Source organism: Onychostruthus taczanowskii, unplaced genomic scaffold (assembly GCF_017590055.1).
Source record: "Onychostruthus taczanowskii isolate IOZ18803 unplaced genomic scaffold, ASM1759005v1 scaffold33, whole genome shotgun sequence".
NCBI classification, from domain to species: domain Eukaryota; kingdom Metazoa; phylum Chordata; class Aves; order Passeriformes; family Passeridae; genus Onychostruthus; species Onychostruthus taczanowskii.
Window position 1 is genome coordinate 7,921,060 of NW_024500683.1, and position 20,658 is coordinate 7,941,717.

At 39.8% G+C, this 20,658-nt stretch overlaps 1 protein-coding gene across 1 annotated transcript in view; it reads right to left on the reverse strand.

Moving 5' to 3' along the window:
• Window positions 1–20,559, reverse strand: part of HCRTR2 (hypocretin receptor 2) — a 31,586-nt gene extending 11,027 nt beyond the window's left edge. Inside the window, exons 1-3 of the mRNA XM_041410702.1 lie at window positions 20,331–20,559; window positions 6,700–6,878; window positions 5,015–5,258 (exon numbers count right to left, since the gene is read on the reverse strand). Coding sequence (XP_041266636.1) covers window positions 5,015–5,258; window positions 6,700–6,878; window positions 20,331–20,559 — 652 coding nt within the window. The remainder of the gene's footprint in view (window positions 1–5,014; window positions 5,259–6,699; window positions 6,879–20,330) is intronic.
• Window positions 20,560–20,658: the final 99 nt, after the last annotated feature.

Consider the following 20,658-nt stretch of genomic DNA (forward strand, 5'->3'; position numbering starts at 1 on the left):
TCAAGCCAAAGAAAAGCTTTAAAGCTGTTTGACAATCACAGCAGCAAGAAGGAGGAGGGCTGGCTAAGGATACTATTCATTTATCAAGTGAGTTCCAGGCTCCTTGAATGCAAACATCAATCAGTCTGTGGTCCTGCCTGACTGAAACTCTGACTGCCAAGCAGAAGAGGAGAAAAGTGTTCTTGCCTTCTATGGTCATGTAATGGACTTCAGGACAGGGGAAGATTGTTCTTAGCTGGAGTAGCCACCTCTTTAAGAATAAAACAATTACTCTCATGTCTCTGGCTGCTATTCTATTGAAAAGAGAGAATAAAACATAAAGCAAACAGGTGGTCATAGGGGTTGGACTGGATTCAGATCAGCATTCCTACTCATCTTCATTCATACACTGTAATTACCCCACCTGATAAAGGATCAGTTTGGTAAAACAAGCTTTCATCTGTCTACTGCAGGGATTATTAAACATATTTTAAAATTTTCTAAAGCTTCCCTCTCCATGTGGTCTTCCAGTACCAGCCTGAAATTGGTAGATTGAAACTACGGCTTCTGGATTTTGCCAAAATTTTACTATATTTGTGTAAATACATATATACATACAAGCATATATATGCATATTTAATCGAATTGAAATAAACACTCAAAACATTTTGATATGTCTAGCAAATGTAACAGTCCCTCTAGCCATAGTGCTTAACGAAATTGGTACTCCTGACAGCTTCCTTAAGACTAAGGCAAAACAGGACTATCAAGTTTGTTGAGCATCAGTAGAGTTCCCAGGTTCCCTACTCTCAGGAAAATGCCTGTGAGGTTCTGGAGTTACCAACATAGAGAAGCAATGCAACTAAAAGTGTATATTTTTAAAATAAAGCTTAATAATTAGGGATGTTATAAAGTGGGTGCCTAGAGGACAAAAAAAATCAAACACATAATGCAGTGCTTCCAAGATAAGTTCCTATGTCAAGGCACTTAGGGTTAGCTAATACTAAAGTTACAACTTGAAACCTAATATATTGTGCTTGAGTTATCAACTTATAATAACACTCAGCATACTTTTAGTATTAGAAATATTCTGACTTCCTTCTACATTAAAATATCCCACGAGTTTTTCATTAAATTCTGAACACTTTGATAAACAGGATGTATAAATCTTCTTTTAGTACTGCAATTTCCAGCTATTTGTTTTCCAGAATTAAGGCAATGTGGTTTTGTACTATTGTATGAATAGTCTAAGAGGAAAAGGAACACAAAGTCTTCCCTTTGTTTCCATTGAGCCATGCAGTTTTGGGAAAGAATTATCTCCATATTCTTTTTATCATTTGCAAAGGGCTTGGCTAATGCACTTTGGCTAACACTCTCTTCCTGAACAGCTCTAAGACAATGTACTTAGCTGACTTGGACACATGGTGAACTCATTTTAATATACATTTCTTTTATTTTGGCACTTTATCATCAAATTCAGCACAGCAATTACAGACTATTATAAAGCTGTGGCCAACTCTGGCTCCTTAAGTGAGCCTGCATAGGTCACATGTTGGATCCTTCTGCATTCCCAAATAAAATATTGTTATTAGACAGTACTCAAGATGAAAAACCCTCAGCCTAGAATTGGCAATGAATTTTACATTCAAGAATGCCAGAAGCAATTATAAAGAAACTGAGCCCTGTTTTAAGCTGAACTATTGCTCCATTTGCAGTCACTGGCAGCTTTCCAACAGCATGGTCAAATCTTATTAGTCAGGGTGGCGACTATTTGTTCACCATTGAGGAGCCCAAGTGTCACAGTGCTGATCAGACCTTCCCTCCAGACACCCATCAGTCTTTTGTGGCCTCCAGCAGCTGGTCCTAAGTCTGTGTAGGGTACAGTGTTGTCCTCTGCTTTGGCATCTCTGACATCTTCCTGAGCATGGCTTCCAGTGACTCCTCCACAGTGCCTCATGCTTCAATGGCCCTGGGGTCCCAGAATTACAACAGACTTCCAAAACACTTTGGAAAGTGTTATTAAGCATTCTCTTTTTGCAGTCTCAGACTTTAACATCCACAGTTTAACATCCTCAGAACATATGATGTGCATTGTATTCTGCAAAGATTTTATCAGATGTACTGTAATTTTAGACAGCATTAATTGTATGCAGTTCTATACAAAGCAATAAACACCCAAAATGCAATCCCTTTCTCAAATTTGACTTTCCTATAGGACTTTCTCAGGGTCTCTTGAGTGTATGCAACATCTACATCTCCACTTTCTCTTTGCAAATATAGGTTATTTGTAGCAGCATTAATTTCTTTCTCCTTCAACATCCTCCTAGACAGCTCTTTCTTTGACCTTCTATATTTGCATAATCAAAAGAGGCAAAACAAAATCCAACAAAAATGTAGCTATTTTCTTTAAAAATCTTAGTTTTTAATTTCTTCTTCCAGCTTTAAAGCTCACCACTCTTTTCAAACCACTGCCTTACCCTTTTCTTCTGTTCTTCTTTTTGTGGATCTTCATGATTTCCAACCCTATTTTTCAGTAGAAAAACTGCATATTCTATGCTTTGAACTAAATCAGAGTCCTTAGAAAATTTCAAGAGAATGGAAATTATTTTTAAATTACACTCTATTCACTACAGTCTGAAAGGTATATATATATATATATATATAAAATCCTCATTGAAAAAATACAGTTAGCCCTACTTTTACTAGGCAATTCCACAATTTTGAGAAATCTGCTCATAATTTAATGCATATAAAGATTCTTCTTTCAAGTTACTATGATAAGCTATTATTAGAACATGGAGATTTTTTAAAGGATATCTGAAACATACCAGCAGAATAACTAGCAATGATGGTGTATTACCATTAGAAGAATTATTCATTAAAAAGGCAGCAAGATAAGAATAGGCTTCTTATCTTCCAGTGAAGTGAAAAGCTTCCCATTTCAGAAAACTTTTAAATATAAAATTATTTTCATGCTCAATATAAATAATAATTTAAAATAATTGTAGTGTTTGTATTCCCTTTCTGAAGCCAGACACAAAAAACCTGATTCTACACAGACATTCTATTCCTCCATCTCTCCAAACATCCAAGTGAAGGCTCACATCATCATCTGAAGACCAGTAGATTTAAATTTAGACAAATACACTCCATAGGAGTAGAGGCTTGCAAGCACATGGGAGTTTGGGTTGGTTGTTTCTTGTTGGGGATTTTTTGTATAGTGGGTGCTTTACCCCAGGCTGCAACTACTTCAGCACAACTGAACAAGAGGCACTCTTTAAAATAGTTCTAAACCTACTACAGACTCTGTAGTTCAAAAGCAGCACTTTTCCATTGGGAATCAAAAAGTGGCCAATACAGATCTGGAAATTCGGAGATTACATTCCCTGATGAAATGCTCTCTTGACTTCCTAATTAATTAACCACATCATTTCCTAGGCTGAGATAAAAGAATCTTTGCTGCAGAGTTAACCCTGAAGTGATGAAGGCATGAATAATTGCTTCTGCGCTAAAATGAGTGGACAAAAATTGTACTTGGAATGAATGCTGTGAAAGAAAATAGTCACATAACTACTGCAGTATCCTGCAGCAGAAGGGGATACACAATTTTTCACAGATGAAGGAAGAATACCAGAAGTAAAGAGCAGATTTGCGCTCTCCAATGAGACATGAAGTACAATACAGCTTAACAGAGGCTTCCTCTCAGCTACGAACTTAGAGCACACCTTTGTCAGCAGTGAGTACCAGTGAGCTGCTGGCCACCTCTGCCCCTTGCCTTGTCCCAGAGGACTAACTGGGATGAAGGAGAGAAAGAACAGGGAATGTGATACCAAGTGTCTTCTCATTAATCCTCTGGTGGCTCTGTGAAAGCCGTTAGCAGGAAAGGAACTTCCAGAATAGCACAAGGAACAGCCCCCAGCAGTTCAGGCTGTTTAAGCTAATTTATCATGATAATTAAGCACAGGTGAGCCAGTTGTATTTTATCACAACTGTTGACAGGACTGGAATCTTCTTCTACAGAGACAGCTCTGGGAGAATATCTGATTGTGTTTCAGCCAGACTCAAGGCTATTAAACAGGCACCTTTTAGTTATGTGTTTTGGCAAACTTGGTTTTATTTTCCTGTGTGTGAAGAATGGTATTACTGATGGCCATTATATCCAGTGTCAGAGTCACAGCGTGTAGCTCATGCACTCTGTTAGCACTGGAGGTGTGCCAAGGCCCACCAGAGTCGAGCCCTAACCATTTGGGTGGGTGGCTCACACCACTTGCTGTGAACGAAGACAAAATAGAAGTAGTTACTCCTTGGCAATCCTTACAGCCTCTCACAGCTTCAGTCAGACACAGAACATGTTAGATTCAAAGTTAATCTGGAATGGCACGGTTACACTTCTTGTGTAGATTAATTTGTAACTGATTACTTTCACAAAGTTATTTAAATTATTTTGTCCATGACAAATTTCAAATTTTAGTTTAACTCACTACCCTATATCGATGACATCTCTGTAAATTCTGCAATGACATGTAATTTGCATTGAACTCCCAGGAGACACCTATAAACACTAGTCAAATGCCAGCAATTAGCAAAATATCAGGTAAACAGAAAAATCTGTTCTTGCATAGTTACTTCTTAAGGCTAAGTACTGAAAGTACTAAGTACTGAAGTCTTTGTCAACCTTCAATGTACATCAGTCACGGAATTACATAAGCATAAGCATTGAAGGGTGGGAACATTTCTACCCTCTGGGAAGCATTAACATGGTCAAGACACTAGTCAGCCTCATTCATTTAAACTTAATTTAAAATGTATTTTAAGCCTTAACAACACAAAAGAAATTCACAGAAATTTCACAAAATTTTAAAAATGATAGTTCCAGGAAAGCTTATATAATCAAGAACATTTTGTGTTATGTTTATACGACTTGACTTCATATTAACATCTCTTGATATTTTGATTACTTTATTTAACACCTCCTGATATTTTGATTACTTTATAGCAGTACAAAGTCAGCTTGTATGGGCAATGACAGACTCACCTCCCCAGTGCTCATCACACACTGTGAACAAGGTGGTTTTATTGGCTAATCCTGGGAACACACTGCTGCACTCCATAACAATAGCCTGAGGAATCATTATGATGCAGGACACAATCCAGATAATTATAATGCTGTTCCTTGCTCGCTTGGCTGTGCTTTTAAACATCAAAGGGTGACAAATTGCATACCATCGATCCAAAGCAATGCAGCTGAGTGTTAGGACAGACACAGACACTGAAACTGTCTAAAGAAAAAGGAATATAATATAAATGTAAATGTAGGGTTTTTACCTAGAGTTCGAAAATTTATTTATCATACTTTCCCCAAAGTGTTTTAAAAATTATTTATATTTTCAGCATAGTTAGTTCTTTATCTGCAACTGTTAAACAGACTCCCAGAACAAAGACTCCTTTTAAAATAACTTCTTACAGAATAACAACAGATATCCTCATCTGCTGTACTCCTACTAGAATCCACAAGACAGTTCACACATTAAGATGCTAACTAAACAGAATAGGTGTTGCAAAATCAAATTTTGAAATAGAAAATTTAATCAACTGGGAATGTATAAAACTTTATCTGAAAAAAGCTTTTAAAACATTAGACAGTGAATTTTAACTTTTTTTCTTTGTCAAAAAAAAATTTATTGGTTTCTGTGTTATATTGGCATACCAGAGCCATAATTTTGCTTTTTATTTTTACAAGAACATTGAAACTCAGGATCTCATTCAAAAGTCCTTGACAACAATCAGCTTAAAGCAGACTAAGACATTTTACCTTTCATTCAGTAAAGGAAATAACCTATCACTTCAGTTTTATTGTTTCAATTTGTATGCTTGGTGATCACTCAGTCTTCAGATTTTCTTTCACTAGAATGGAGGTTTTGAAAAAAAAAAAAGTTGTGATTTTGATTGTATCAAGTAGAGCTCATAGCTGCTGAAGAACTTTGCCTTTGGCAATATTATTCTTTGGCCATTGAGGTATCTTCTGCAAATATAAATTGTGCTGGAGGCACAGAGCTGATGATCTGCACACACTCTGAGTACTGCTTAATTCTTCTGAATTTTAATGACTACAAAGCCAAGCACTTGTCATTCTAGTTTACCCAGTCAGTTCATCCATACACCTATTCTTAGAAAAGGTATTTATCAATAATTTTGATGCAAATTATTTCAAAACCAGTTAAGTCCAAGGATAAATGAGAAGCAATTATTGCTTAAGGCAGACAATCTGAACAAGTCCCAGTGAACCTGGATACTTTGACACAAACTCAGTAAACATAAAAAAAGCCCATACTGCCTTCAGAAGTTGGATTCTATGTCCTGGACATTTGTGTAGCTGTTCAGATCCACACAGAGAGAATATTAATGACTTTATTTCTATTTATAGACATTTTTATTGCTTTACATCTCTTCATTAAAAATATCACAAAATTAAAGAGCATCTGAAAAATATCCCAGAAGGTGTATTGCCAAAGTCCAACAATGAGATGGATGAAAACCAGTCTTTATTACGCATAATCATATTCCCAAGTGGAACAGTCTTTTAGGCCTCAGCATGGACTCTGAGCTACCTACTCAGTATCAGGTGTGGACTTCCATTGGATTAGAAGTCTTAGGAAGACGCTATTGTCATTTCTGGTTTTCATAAAATGGATTATGTGTACACAAACAGAAAAATAATACCTGTAAGTAGGGAATCACTTTACAGAGGGTCTGCCCAAAGAACCACGTTTCTGTGATGTCCACAACTAAAGTTGCTGGAAGACAAGTAATTGTGACCAGAATGTCAGCCAGAGAAAGATTCACGATGAAATAGTTGGTAACGGTCCGCATGTGATGATTCTTCCACACTGCAAGGCAAACTGAATTTGGAAAGACAAGTTAGTGAGATGGAAATGACTTAGAAATGCTTTAAGAGGAAAACATTTGACTTTGTGGAATTAAGGAAATGTTTGTGTCCTTTGTTTAACACAGAATATCTGAATATGGGGTTCAGTGCAAGAACCATGAGTTTTCTTTTAGAGTGGAAACAAGAGACTACATGTAGAGAGATTCTTGATACACAAAGAATAGCTTTTCACAGACTGCAGTGTGGGAAATAATCCAATATATAAAGCATCTTACTTCTCTGCTAGTTAGTCTTCACTAACTACTCATACAACTTTCTTCATTTCTCTTTCAAGCCATTGGCTCTAGTCTACAAGACACATCTATACCCGGAAAAGTTAATCTATTTTCTTATGATAGCATGATGCTTAAATCAAATTACTACAACACAGAATCTTGTAAGCTGTACAAATATAATTTTATAAAATATTTTGCTGGATTTAATGTATCTATTGCATCTGCAGAGAATCTGTAACAATTTTCTGGATGACTGTGATTTGAATTAAGTTAATAAAAGTAATTTTTGCTGCATTAAATGTTACATTTTTGATGGTGATCAAAAGCAGCATGTAGCAGACACTTTATAAGATGTGCTTTTAAAACTTGTTTTGTATATTTTATGTCATTCTTTTTCAAACTGAAAGACTTTTAGAAATGAGACAAATCAATCTTTAAAATCACTACAGTACATTCATAAACTGCTGAATTAAAAATGCCATAATTAAGTCTAAGAAAGTAGCAGAAAAGTAAGTTTAAAAATAATTTTGGAAGTCAAACTGAGTGACTGGCACAATCAAAGCTCTTGAATTATTTAGATTTTTTAATTCATTCACCCAAAGATATTTAAAAACTGATGCCCAAAATTTTCCAGAAACACCACAATACTTTTTTTAAGACAAGAATACAGTTCATTGTACATCAAAGGGTCTTCCCTGCAAACAATTATTCATCCATCATGCACATCTAGATGAAGATTCAAAGTCTCGTAATCTGTCAGGATATAGCACAGTGCATAATTTAGATATGCTAAACAGATCAGAGAATGTTAAAAAAGTGAGCTAAAAAGGTCCTCAAGAGGTTGCCCAAATCTAAAATGGAATCTGCCAGAGTTAAGCCACTCCCTTGTAGTCATTAAACTATTTAAAACAGCTGGAAAAAAAATACACAGACTTTAAGGCACATAAGCTCTTGAGATCAGAAGCTTCTTTAGATCCTAAGAAGGATAATGTGCCTGAAAGCTTCTGTCTATCTTCCAGCTGTATCAGTTGATCTCATAAAATATATTACTTCATTCCACAAATCTTGTCTTATGTCTCTAGAGCAACAGAACTACAGCAAGACTACAACTAAGCAACTGTTGGCAAGTTTACATTTGAAAATGTGTTATATTTGAAGATACCACACATCTCTTAAATGTGTTGCACTGTTTCATTATCTTCCCTAGGAAAAAAAATAAATTCTTCTCATGTCTAATCTACTTTTATTTTGCTGCTATTTATATACTTTTTTTTTTTCTGCACATAGGCAGGAATGAGGAAGACCTTTTTTCCTGCAGCAATGGTTCACATATGTAAGGATTTTTGTTATATATTTCCTCAGAATTTCAGAGCTCCTTATCTTTTACTTTCAGTCATTCCTAGAATTTCTGCAACCATCCTTGTTGCTGCTCTCTGGACACTTTCAGATGGAATTTAACCTTTTTGGTGAGAATGCAGTGACCAAAACTGGCAGAATAACCTTTCAAGATCTTACCAGGGCAGTGTCAGGAGCTGAGATTGCAGTACTTCTTCATGGGGGCTATGTTTACACACTTAGACTAGGACACAGAGAAAGGGAGAGGCTAGGTGGCCTTCAGTTTCTCTAAGACCAGGTGATTTTATAAGCTATCTTAAGATATAGGCTTCCAAGGTTCATCAAAAACCTCTGTTGTGATTCAACATATGCTCTTCATATATTTTAATGTGTTGCAGAGATAGGTCTGGATTGTGTTGCTTTTATAAATTCAATTTTTGCTACATATGTATCATGCTGTCATAAATGCAAATTAAAACCTCTCTACAAAGACCTTCACTGTTCTTGCACTGGTTTTGAAAAGAATACAGTGTACATTTCTTCTACTGTTTTCTTCCTAAATACAGAATTTCAGGTTTTCTTAGTTTTGGCCTCAGATACCTAAAAGGCAAGGCTTATAAATTAAAGGCTTAAAGGAAACATCATATTGATTGTATTTTTTTCCCATTTGTCAGATTTAAAGTACCTACCACAGTAAATATTTATACAGAATTGCATGATAATTACAACATAACAAATCAGAGCTTTATCACTGTTGTTTGTGCATGGGGTTACCACAGTTATAGTCTGATAGTACAGAGGCAGCACCTACTAGGGAAGTAATACATTGCTGCCCACTCTGGAACGTTGTTTGGGTTGGAAATGCAATGCTGGGGAAAAAAAATGCAAAAACCATTTCACTTTCGATAATTTTAATATTTAACTGTAAAAATTTGAAGATCTGGACATTTACTTATGGCTGGTTCTTTGTCCTAAGTGCAATTCATATTGAAAGTATGGTCCTGTCTTTTGGTTGGTCAAAAGTTGATATTAAATGGCAATGTTTTTCTGTACTTCTTATTCTTTTTATCAACAGGCAAAAATTAAATAAAAAGTTGTTTAAAAGTTCAGAGTTTAGCTACTTTTTTCTTATATTACGGTTTCAACAGTCCTGTGTCCTACCCAGTTCAGACAAGTACATCATTTACAGCCATGGATGTCAGTGCCTAAAGGTGCAAGGTTTAAGCAGACATGTTTAGTCTTTGACCAGGCTTATTCCCATTCCTGTGCTCGTCCACGTGAAAAAGACCTGAACATAAACATTATTTCTGGTAAAACAAATCCATTAAATTGACAAATATGAGGTCAATCTCACGGGCAGCCAGCTGTATCAGAAATCAATTCATGGCATTCTGCATATTGTTCAAGGCTGTAGGAGCAAATGAAACCTTGTGAGACACCAGAGACCTAAGAATTACTACCATTTTCATCTCTGACACAAAGAAAGCGAAGTGCAGAAAAGAAGTTGTTAAAGGCCCTACAGTAAATCAGACACAGAATGAGAAACTTGGACTCCTAATTCCCTGTCGTGTACTAAACCTTCCAGATCCCACTGGCCTAACACAGATGGAATTCGGATGAACTTCAGTACTTGCTGTTCCTCAGAGTAACATAAAAGACTGTGCCTCTTGCTACTCAGGGTGTAGCAGTGTTCAGGAAAGCCAAGGCACAGAAACTACCCCTGAATTCCATTGAATTCTAATCCATAGGGATAGGAACCTGGAACATGAAAAAGCCCAATAGTTTACAAGCATAGAAATGCAAGAGAATTTGTTACTTTATATTTCTCTGCTTATGCTTGTGTTTTTCCCCTTTTGACTTCTTCTCTTTTGTGCAGCATAAAATATTTCCCATTCTTTTTATGGCACATAGCACAAGAGCACCTTAATCAGCTTTAAGTTTATGTAAGTATTTATATACTACCACAGCAATTAAATATCCCAGAAACTCATTCCATTAATGTATTTAAAAAAAAAGAAAAAGAAAAAAGAAAAAAAAAAAAAAGAGAGAGCTTGTGGAAAAAAAAGCCTCTGAAGAGGAAGTATTTTAAAACAAACTCAGCTTTCTCTGCTCTGCCCTTATTGCCCTCTACTGTTTGCAGTCCTGTTTTCAACCTGCCACAGGCATTGGTAATGTTTTCATTCAGTGCAACGCTAAAAAGCTGTGAGGATCTGCTACGAGTTATTTGAATAGGACAGAAAGATAAAACGTCATAAATAAGTCCTAAATGACACAAGGTAAGTTGAATACATTCCTTCCAGACTCACTTTTTCTGAGTTTACTACAGTCCAAGGTTCCTCAGTAGTCTTGGACAATAGCTTCATTGATAATGTTCTAGCATCTCATCAATAAAGACTCTCTATCCTGTGCTCAAAACCTGCTATTTTATAGGCATGAAAAATAGTTTGACTATGCCACTGAATATTGTGCAGCTAGTTAAGTGTCAGAACAAAAGAATTTCATATACTCTCCACTCTGTACACTCCTTTGATTACACATTTTCATCCCAGGCAGTTTTACAGAGAAGCACTCAGCTCACATAGAAACACTCAAGGAACACGTCAGAGAAAGAAAGTTCCATGGAGGTGAAATGTGAAATGCCATCTGCCTACCCAAACAGAAATACCAGAGAGCTGTGAATGTCCACTTATCTTGAAGAACAGAAGAAAGGATAAGAAAGGTAGTAAAGATTCTCAATTGAAAGTGTATTCTATCAAAAAGTACTTCAAAATCATAAAAGAGGAGATGAGGCCAGCAGCAGCCTTCCTAAAAAGCTTGGGAGATACCACAGTGTTAGCAGGATGCCTCTTTAGTTGGAGCACAGGAGAGTGGCCCAAACTAGGCTCTTTAGACCTCCACCAAAACATCTGTGAAATAGTAAAAATAATTTAATAAAACTTCATTTCAATATTATGTGCAAAGCTTTTATGCAGCCTTTGATGTTCCTAGCTATAAACAGGACTGAGAAAGAAAGTGTGGAAAGTGGTGTTAACACAGACACTGAAGAAAAGAGGATTATAAAGGAGAGAAATGTAAAAAAGCAGTTCTGAAACATGCTTCTCCTGTGCATGATCTTCCCTACTGCTAATGGAACCTAATTACCTGTCCAATCTATTGTATTATTTTCCATATTTTTGCTTTTATTTTTACAAAACCAGTCAGAGTTAGAGCTATTCCTGCAAGTGCAAACAGGCAGGCCAGGTTTCACAAGGAGCAGCTGTTTTTCTAATGGCTGTTAGATCCTTCATCTCACCAGGGTCCCTTTACTTTTTTTCAGACTTAGCAGAGCTTTAAAAAGCGAAGCACTTGTTATTCCCACCTCTTCCACACAGGGTCAGTAAAGGCTCGGAAACCAGCTAGAGTCGCCAGGCTGAAAGCATTTGGAAAAATTTGTGGAGGCTCTTCATAAGCCAGGACAGTTCTGTGATAACGGAGCTGCTTTCTGGAGCCATCCCCCAAACACTGATGATCTCCCACTCCCCAAAAAAGTCTCACAGGAAAGTCCCAAAAAGACAAAAAAATAAAAGGTTAAAATCTAAGTTAAAATTTAAGATGGATTGCTGTTAGAAATCCATCAAGAAAGCTTCACCTCATATTCCTGAAGAAAAAAACCTTCTCTAATATGACAATAAAGTGAGATTGGTATTTTGCACGTACAAATTTAGTCCCTGTGGCTTAGTGTCCTGAGGCATTTTAATTAGAGGCTGTAATGGTGTTTAATCAATTAGCACAGCTCATTGTATCTCAAGCTGAATGGAATATGAAAACAATAAAAAGGCTCCATCTGGTATAAAGTGCAGCTGCTTGCCTCCTGGAAGATTTACGCTGTCTTGAGCATATTAAACACTGTGCTGCAGTCCTTCCACTGGTGGACTCCTGGGTCAGCTGTCAATTTGTTTTCTACATGTCAACCCTAAATCATTTCCCTTACACTCCAGAAGTCTTGTCAATCTCTTATTCAGTGGGTCATCTTTCAGTGCAACTTCCTGGCCAAAATAGAAATGTAATTTCCATAACCAGCAATACCTGACATTTTCATATATAAAGGAATGACTTTATCTCTTATCTAATTTTTGATGAATAATAAATCCCAGATGGAAGTAAACAAAGAATTATCATATTTCATTCTAAACTACAATGATTTTATTTTACTTTGGTAATTCAGTCTCACAACTGTTTGACTGAAATATCATAATATAGTCATCCAGGAGTTACTTGGAACTGATGCCTGTGATTATAAGACCTGGTAATCAGCATCTCCAAATGCATTAGGCAGAAAGCTTCTAAAAAACTTTACGCTTTCACAGTATTTTACAATGAGTGACAAAACAGGATAAATAGTTTTGAATTATACGTTATTTATTCTCTATCTCCTAACCCACCCACTCCCAATTGTTTTCTCCTCACAATTAATTGGTTCTCTGTGTGGAATTCTTCATCTTTTTCTCTTTAGGTGATATTACCCCCTGCAAATCAAGATCTGAGTGGTGGGGTGTCAAGCAACACAAGGTTGAAAGGAAGGCTAAGTAGGTATGTTAGCAAAGGGAATTCTGGAGAGCTAGAGCCCCTGTGAAAACACAGAATGTATACTGCTGGAAGGAAAAACTACCTGTATAATACTGTCATTAAAACTACCTTCATTATGAACAACTCCTGATTAGGGATTCTTCTGCTTTGACTTAGAAGTCTAAAAATTAGGTGCTTAAGACTAAGCTTATTTAAGGAAGGCTTTTCATGAGTCTTTCAATAATTTTCATTGATGATCTTGATTAAGGGGAAAGAAGCATTTTAAATTGCAGAGTATATTTAATTAGGAGTTTTTGAAAACAGCAAAGAGAACAAAAGATCTAAAACAAAGCAATATCTTCTGTGAATAGGGAGCTATCTAATCCTTAGGCTGTCCATCTCTTACCCACTATTAAGCTCTAAACTCACACATTACTTCATTTTTACATAACTAATCTTATCTGAAAGAAAGGAGACCAACATGAGACCAGGCTTAAATTGAAAAGTAATAGAAAGAATGGCACAAAGAAAATACACTGTTTTGTACAATGTTTATTATGAAGGAAATACTGGGAAAAAAAAAATCCTGTGTCTGGTAACAATGCCTGGCAGATAAGGACTGTCCTTGAATACATGATGTGATAGCTAAAAAGACAGACAATACTCTGAGCAAAGGAATTACATGGCCTACCAGTGAGGTAATAGCTCCTCAACAACAGGAAACACCAGATGTGTTCAAACATGTGTGAAGAAATTCTTAGAAACACGACAAAAGGAGCAGGTGGCTAGGTCATGCTCCCTATGTATCACATATAAACAAGTGTGCATATGTAGGTTCCATCACACAGGAAAAATACCCAAACTGTAACAAATGTATTTGAATAACATAGAACACATGAAATCCCAAAGTATTTTGTTGAATATCAGCTTCACTGGATTGTACTAATGGGGAACTGTCACCCACAAAATACAGCAAGGATCTACATGAATAAGAAAAACAGATAACAGCAACTAATTTGCTTGCAGCAATATGTTTTCTGAGGTTTTCTACCTACCACACATTCTATTGTACCAGAGTTAAGAGTTGTGGTTTTGGGTTACTCATGTGCTCCAGCAAACTTCTACATCTTAAGAACTGGCTTATCAAGGCATTAGAGGAGAAAACAAGAACTGAATTCTGTGCAGTGGAAGTTTGCTTCTATGGATCACAACTGGGACTAAAAGCACAACCATCTAAGTGGCACTGGAATAATTTTCTACTTCGGCCACAGTACATAATCTTAGGCGTTCAACAATCCAATGGAAATGGAAGTTATTAGCAGAGGATCAGCTATGCTACAAAAACAGACTGGCCAAAATGCCTGGTTTGGTCAGCTCTAGAGGAAGCAAAAGGTTCCATCACAGAGTTTTTCTAATTTAACTGTATTGATTAAGACAGACAGATTGGTTTAAAATATCCACCCACCATGCCCCCAAATCATTACCAGCATTAACGGGTAAACCCAGTAATCTCTGCAGAGCTGACTATACTGATTGACTAGATGTTTAATAATAATTGATATTATTAAAAATAAAGCCCAGAAAATCTTTATTCACACTTCCTATTACAGGTGGAAGAGTCAGAAATTTAGATGTCATACTGTATATGACACTATGATAAAAAGATTTCACACTTGGCTGAATCAGTTTAAAGCTGCATGACATTAAAATGAAGGTGTGTTTCAGAGCTGAAATGCTGTGTAACTTTGAAAAAATATGCTTCAAAAAGCATCCATCAGTCACTGCAACATGAGCTGGACTAGGACAAACCTTTCCATGTCCACTTCTGTTGCTACTGGAGATGTAAGACTTAGTGCCTTGTCTGCAGGATATACAAAGAAAATACAACTCACTATGCTAGTGACATGTTCCAGCAAATATCTTGCATATTATAAAACTTCTGAATCTGTATCACACACCCTCATTGTCAATATAACAAACTGGCTAAAATACTTGCAGTCCTACTGTGCTAAGGACCAGGAGAAAGAGCACAGTTCTGTCAGAGCTGAGTGCACCCCCAGGCTCTGCAACCTGTGCCCCTGCACAGGAGCTGGCTGTCCATGCTGGAGGCCAGCACTGGTATGGGGCAGCATGCAAGCTGGGACCAGGCTTCTGGGAACAGAGCTTTTGGAGTTTGGAGTACTCTTTTGGGAGTCAGCCTTAAATGCCCCAGAGCTGCATTTAAGCTCAGGCTCTCACATTAAGCTCAGGCAAAGACCAGGTTGCAAGTATGCTTTTGCCTCGCTGAATTTGATTGTAAAACTCATCCACAGACTTGATTTTCTGGCTTAACCTCAGACCTGTTTCATCACAATAGATTTGTCTGGTGATTGCTGGGAGGTGACTGAAAGCTGGTAAACATCCCCAGACCTACCAAGCTCTCAGTCTCTGTGGGACTGTGCTGGTGAGTTCACTGCCCTGTGAGTCTTGCTGCTGCCCTCAGCTCCTGGCACCCCTTCCCCTGGGGAACAGTCCATCACAGTTCTTTTCTGACACATTCCACTTGTGAGACAGGCAGTAAGTCAGCTGTTTATGTCCAAGAAAACAAAGTTTCACTTGACATGCAACACAAAAAATAAAATATGCTTTATAAACAAACAAACAAAAATCCCAAACCCTTCAAAATTTTTTTGTTTTGAAAAATGGTGAGTAATCCCTATATTATACAAATAGCAATATACTTCAGCTGATACTCAAACTCTTCTATAAACTGAGTTCATACTTTCTCTATTTTAGGTAGAAAAAAATATACATATTGTCTCATTTCCTATGTGCTGTCTTCTTAACAGTGATAAAGCCATTCTAGTTATTCATCCAACAGATAAAGGTGACTCTCATGCTGATATTATAAACAAAGTCGTTTCAATGCCAGGTTCCCCAAGGAATCTGAAAAAAATGAAATGTAATAATTTAAAATGTAATTAAATGAAATATGCCTCATCTACAGCAATAAAATAGGATTCATGAAGATCATTTAAGAGAATACATGACTCATCCAATTCTACCAACATAGACATGTATGCCTAGACCTCAGTATTCAGTGGATATCTTTAAAACTACAACAGAGCAGCATCTGAGAGAGTTGCCTATTCATAGGCATTGAGCAGGACTCTGGTATTAGAACCATACACTGATTTTTTCTGCTCTAGCCCTAGAAAAATGAAATGGAGGCTGTTGAACTCTATGAGTCAGACTATGAACTCTTTGAAGAAAGGAGCATAGTTGGGTTCTTACAGATCTCAGCAAAACTAGCAGTTACTGTAAAAGAGATAATAAATAATACATCTATCCAGAGAGGGATAAGTCTCTCCCAATCTCCTTCTGAGTTGGAATGAAAAACAAGTATCACCAAACTGTGTGAGTAAATAAAGTTTCTGAGACCTCTCACTGATGTGCTGCATGGTCTCTTACCCCTGGAAGCCAGCAGTGCTGAGGACTTTCAAGCTGGGCACTGGCAGGCTGTATGTGCTAAAAACTGCAGCTCCTGCCAGCTCTGAGAAGGCCTGCCAAGAGGCCCAGCAGCCCAGCTGGTGGCATGCCACAAGGTTGCTTGTTTTGCCTTCAGTCTTTGATCAAACCAAGTGATCTCTGCTGCACATTTTCATTTTGATTAATGCATGTTCCCTGAGAGAAACCATTTCATTAGAAAAATCCTGACCCACGTGAATGAGTAACTTCAACAAGGGTCATTTGCATTCTTCATATGTATAAACAGAGTTAAATATATGTAGCTGTACACTGCCTTTCAATCCCTTGTAGTCTTACTGCAGTTATTAACTAATGCAACTGATCAGCCTGGAATGGCATCAGTAACCAGAGCCTCCAGACATCCTAAAAATACCTTTTCTTCTTTAATGATCTAGTTTCCTATTTTCAAGCAATGTTTTTAATGAACTGTTTTCAAATAAAGAAGAAAAAGGTCTTTACAGTCAACATACATTCTGCATTAAGAAGTTCTAAGTTTTGCACTAGATGTGCAAAGAAATTGCAAGAGTTTCATTGGTCTGCAGTAGTAAAGAACATTTTTGGTTTTATTTGCAAAACAGAAAGTCCTTACCCTCTACACTTGTTCTGCTTCTAGCGATAAACAATGACCAAGTGAAGAAGAAAATAGGATAAATCATCATACTGATATTGCCATCTAGATTTCAGATTCCCTTAATGTTCACATAAATATGTCATAAAATCATCTTAAAATCTGTTTCTTTTCCTTGACTTACACTGAAATACCTGGTGAGCAGCCCACCCAGACACACAAGAGAATCACTGACATGAAGCACTGTGTGCAATACTGAAACCTGCATTCAAACACAGAGACTTGCTGTTTTTCATTTTATCTGGTTTGTGCAGCAGCTCGGACAGTTTGTGTCAACTCTCCTAATTAAACTGAAAGCTAAATAGCAATGCAGCCCTTGTTATATGCTATTATTAGTGGAATTCCTGCTGTGTCTCTCACTCAAGAACCCAATACATGTCAATCAAAGTTCAAGCTTCTGATTCTACCCTCGGTTGTTAATTAACTGCCAGAGTGCTTCAATCCAGTTTATTACTAATATCTAAGGAGTGTGCTGTGCCTTCCACTTGGACAGATACAATTTCTGAGACACTGCTTATCCCATGTGAGTGCACAAACCAAAATAAGAAGCAGAAATGTAATTTTCAGCATCACATAGGGAAAGGGAGGGTTTTCCCCAGTTGCTTGTTATTTGAATAGGATGTGTAAAAATAATACCTAAGCACTGACTCCACAAGCCACGAGCTCTGCAACACTGGGCAAATGTAAGCAAAGGAACTCAATGCATCATTAAGGATGATACTATAAAGCATTACAGATGATACTGTAAAGCACTAGTAGCCACTAAAACACTCTTTAGAAGCACTCCTGCTCTTTGAGAAAGCCCATGACTAAATCCCAGATTAAGCCTGAATATGGATTTTCAAGCAGCAGAAATCAGTTTCTCAGAGATATCAACATGTGCACTGTTCTACCTCAGATTTCACTGGTAGTAAAAAAGTTCCTCAAAAATGTCTTTGTAAAGAGCATTAGATCACATCCATTTCTCTCCTCAGAATCACATGAGCCTGCAATCAGTGCAGTGTGAGCTTCCTTGAATAAAGATGAGACAGTATTCAGCTACCAAGCACCTGCAGAGACCACAAACAATTCACCCATGAACAGAACCAGCAATATGGAGCAAATAGCTTGAGGAGGATCACAGAATCATTTGGGTTGGAAAAGACCTTTAAGATCATTGAGTCCAGCTGTAAAGCTAAATGACCTGTTGTAGGATTTAGAGTAGATAGAAAGGTGCTCTGCTTCTCTGTCCATTTTAAGACAGAGATTTGCTACCATGTACTACAACTTGCAGAGAGATTTCAGAGGACAAACGGTGCACATTCTATCCAGTAAAAGATGGAATCCAGGTGAGTGCAGAGCCAGATGCCAGTTTCCACCCCAAGCAAAGAGTTAATGTACTAACACGCAAGGAAAAACAGCTGCACATCTGCAGTGGAATAATCTCTATTTGTGAGTGCACAGAGAGGAAAGCTTTTCTCCTCGTGGCATCAGAGGGGAAAAGTGTAAACAGGGCGAAAGCTCCTACAGCTGAAGATTTGACCTTGAATTTTTACAGGTGAGAGGACAGCTTGTCTACAGAATCTGTGGAGGATAATAGGTAAGTACAGGTGGTACTCCTAAAAGTTTTTTGCTGAAAATCATGAAAAAGGACAGCTTTTATCCTAGCTTAAAATAAAGCCTCTTTGCCAGGGCTGTTATCTTTACACTGTCGATCAAGCTGGCTGCCGAGCAATGGACTGAGCGAACGTGCACACAGGCACTCAACGCTACAGAATTACTAAAAAAACCCCCAAACACCATCATCAGTCCGTTGAAATTTTAAAAAATGCCTTTTAAATATTGCCTTTGGCTGCAGTCTCATTTGCATGCCGCTTCGGGAAGCCTGTAGAGTTCGCAGCGACAGCCCTGACACGCACAATTCCTTCTCAAAAACATGAATGAAGGACCCGTATGGCGGGGCGGGGCCCAGCGCGCTCCGTTCGCGGCGGTATCCCAGGGATGGACACAGGGAACGCCAATGGCCGCGGCCGCAGCCCAGGGGGTCCGCCTGGCGGAGCCGGCTGCCGGCTCACACCGCGTCCATTCATAAACGCAGAGTGCTGAGGGCAGCGCCTGCTCCGCTCCCCCGGCCACCCGCAGCCCGGGAGGGGGCACGGCCGCCTTGGGACGGGGGCAGGGCCGCCTTGGGACAAGGAGTAGGGCCGCCGTGGGACCGGGGGCACGGCCGGCCCGGGCGGGGGTGTGCATTTGCGTGGCCGCCCTCCCACAGGAGCCTGTTCCCACAGCCCGGCCAGAGCCCTCGCCGTGGGCGGCAGCGGACTCGGGGGAGCGGAGAGGAGAGGTGGGGAGCGGAGAGGAGCGGTGGGGGCAGCGGGCGGGCTGCTGACGGCCAGACCCCTCTGCCACTCCCGCCCGCTGCCACAGCCCACCCGTGCCCTCCCTCCCTGCACTATCCTCAGCTCTCCGCCACACTCCAGCGCCCCTACCGCTCCCTTCGAGGCGGCCGCCGAGCAGCCCCGACGCCCCCGCCACCACCTCCTTCAAGGATGAATGGAAGCGGGAGGAGGCGGGCTCCAGGAGAGGCGCCGCCCCGCCTCGCTCCCTCAATGAGCGCACGGGAGGGGCCGTCTCGCCCCCGCCCCACGTCCCCGCTCCGCTCCGCTCCGAGCGCGGGGGACGGAGCGCGGCCGCTCCGAGCCGGAGAAGGAGCCGCGCATTTCGCGCCCGCCGGCAGCTGAGGGGACCCCGCTGGCCGCCCTCACGGGCCGGAATCCGTCCCGGAGCCCCTGTCTCTGTTCGGGAGAATCACCCCGCGCTCGATATCCCCAGCGCCGGGCCGGGGCTGCGCGAGGGAGAGGCATCCTCCCGAGCGGGCTGCGAGACGGAGCCGCCGCCGTGCCGGGAGGGTTCAGCACCTCGGCCCGGGGGACAGGGCCGGCAGCCGCGGCTGTGCGCTCCGCCAGCGCGCTCCCCGTGCCCTGCCCTGGGCGCCAGCGGCCGCCGCCGCAGCCCCTCGCCCGCGTAGGGGGAGCGGTTTTTATGGCCCCTTCCGCGCAGCCCGGACTTTCCCCCTCGGCTGGGCACTGCCGCCTTTCCAGCGGGGAGTGCAAAACCCACCCCGGCTTCCAGCCACCCTCCGTGCAAAACCCATCTCGGGAAGGGAGAACGGGAAGTTTTGGGGAGCTCGACTCACCCAAGACGTTTCCAACGAGAGCCACAATGAAGACGACGATGTAGCCGGCGATCAGCGCCCATTCATATTCCTTGGGATGCAAATACTCCTTCCAGAGATATCGCAGGAACTCCTCATCATCGTAGTCGGAGGAAGGGGTTAAAAGAGCCTCCCGCGTTTCATTTAGTTCCGACCCACTCGTCCAATTCCTGTACGGAGGGGAACCATCCTCTGGTTGAATCCCGGACATCCCTAGTGGTTGTTCCGGAGGCTGGGAAAAAAAAAAAAAAAAACAACAACCCACAAACCCAAACCTAGACCCTCTCAGAGAATCCGAGCTTTCTCCCGC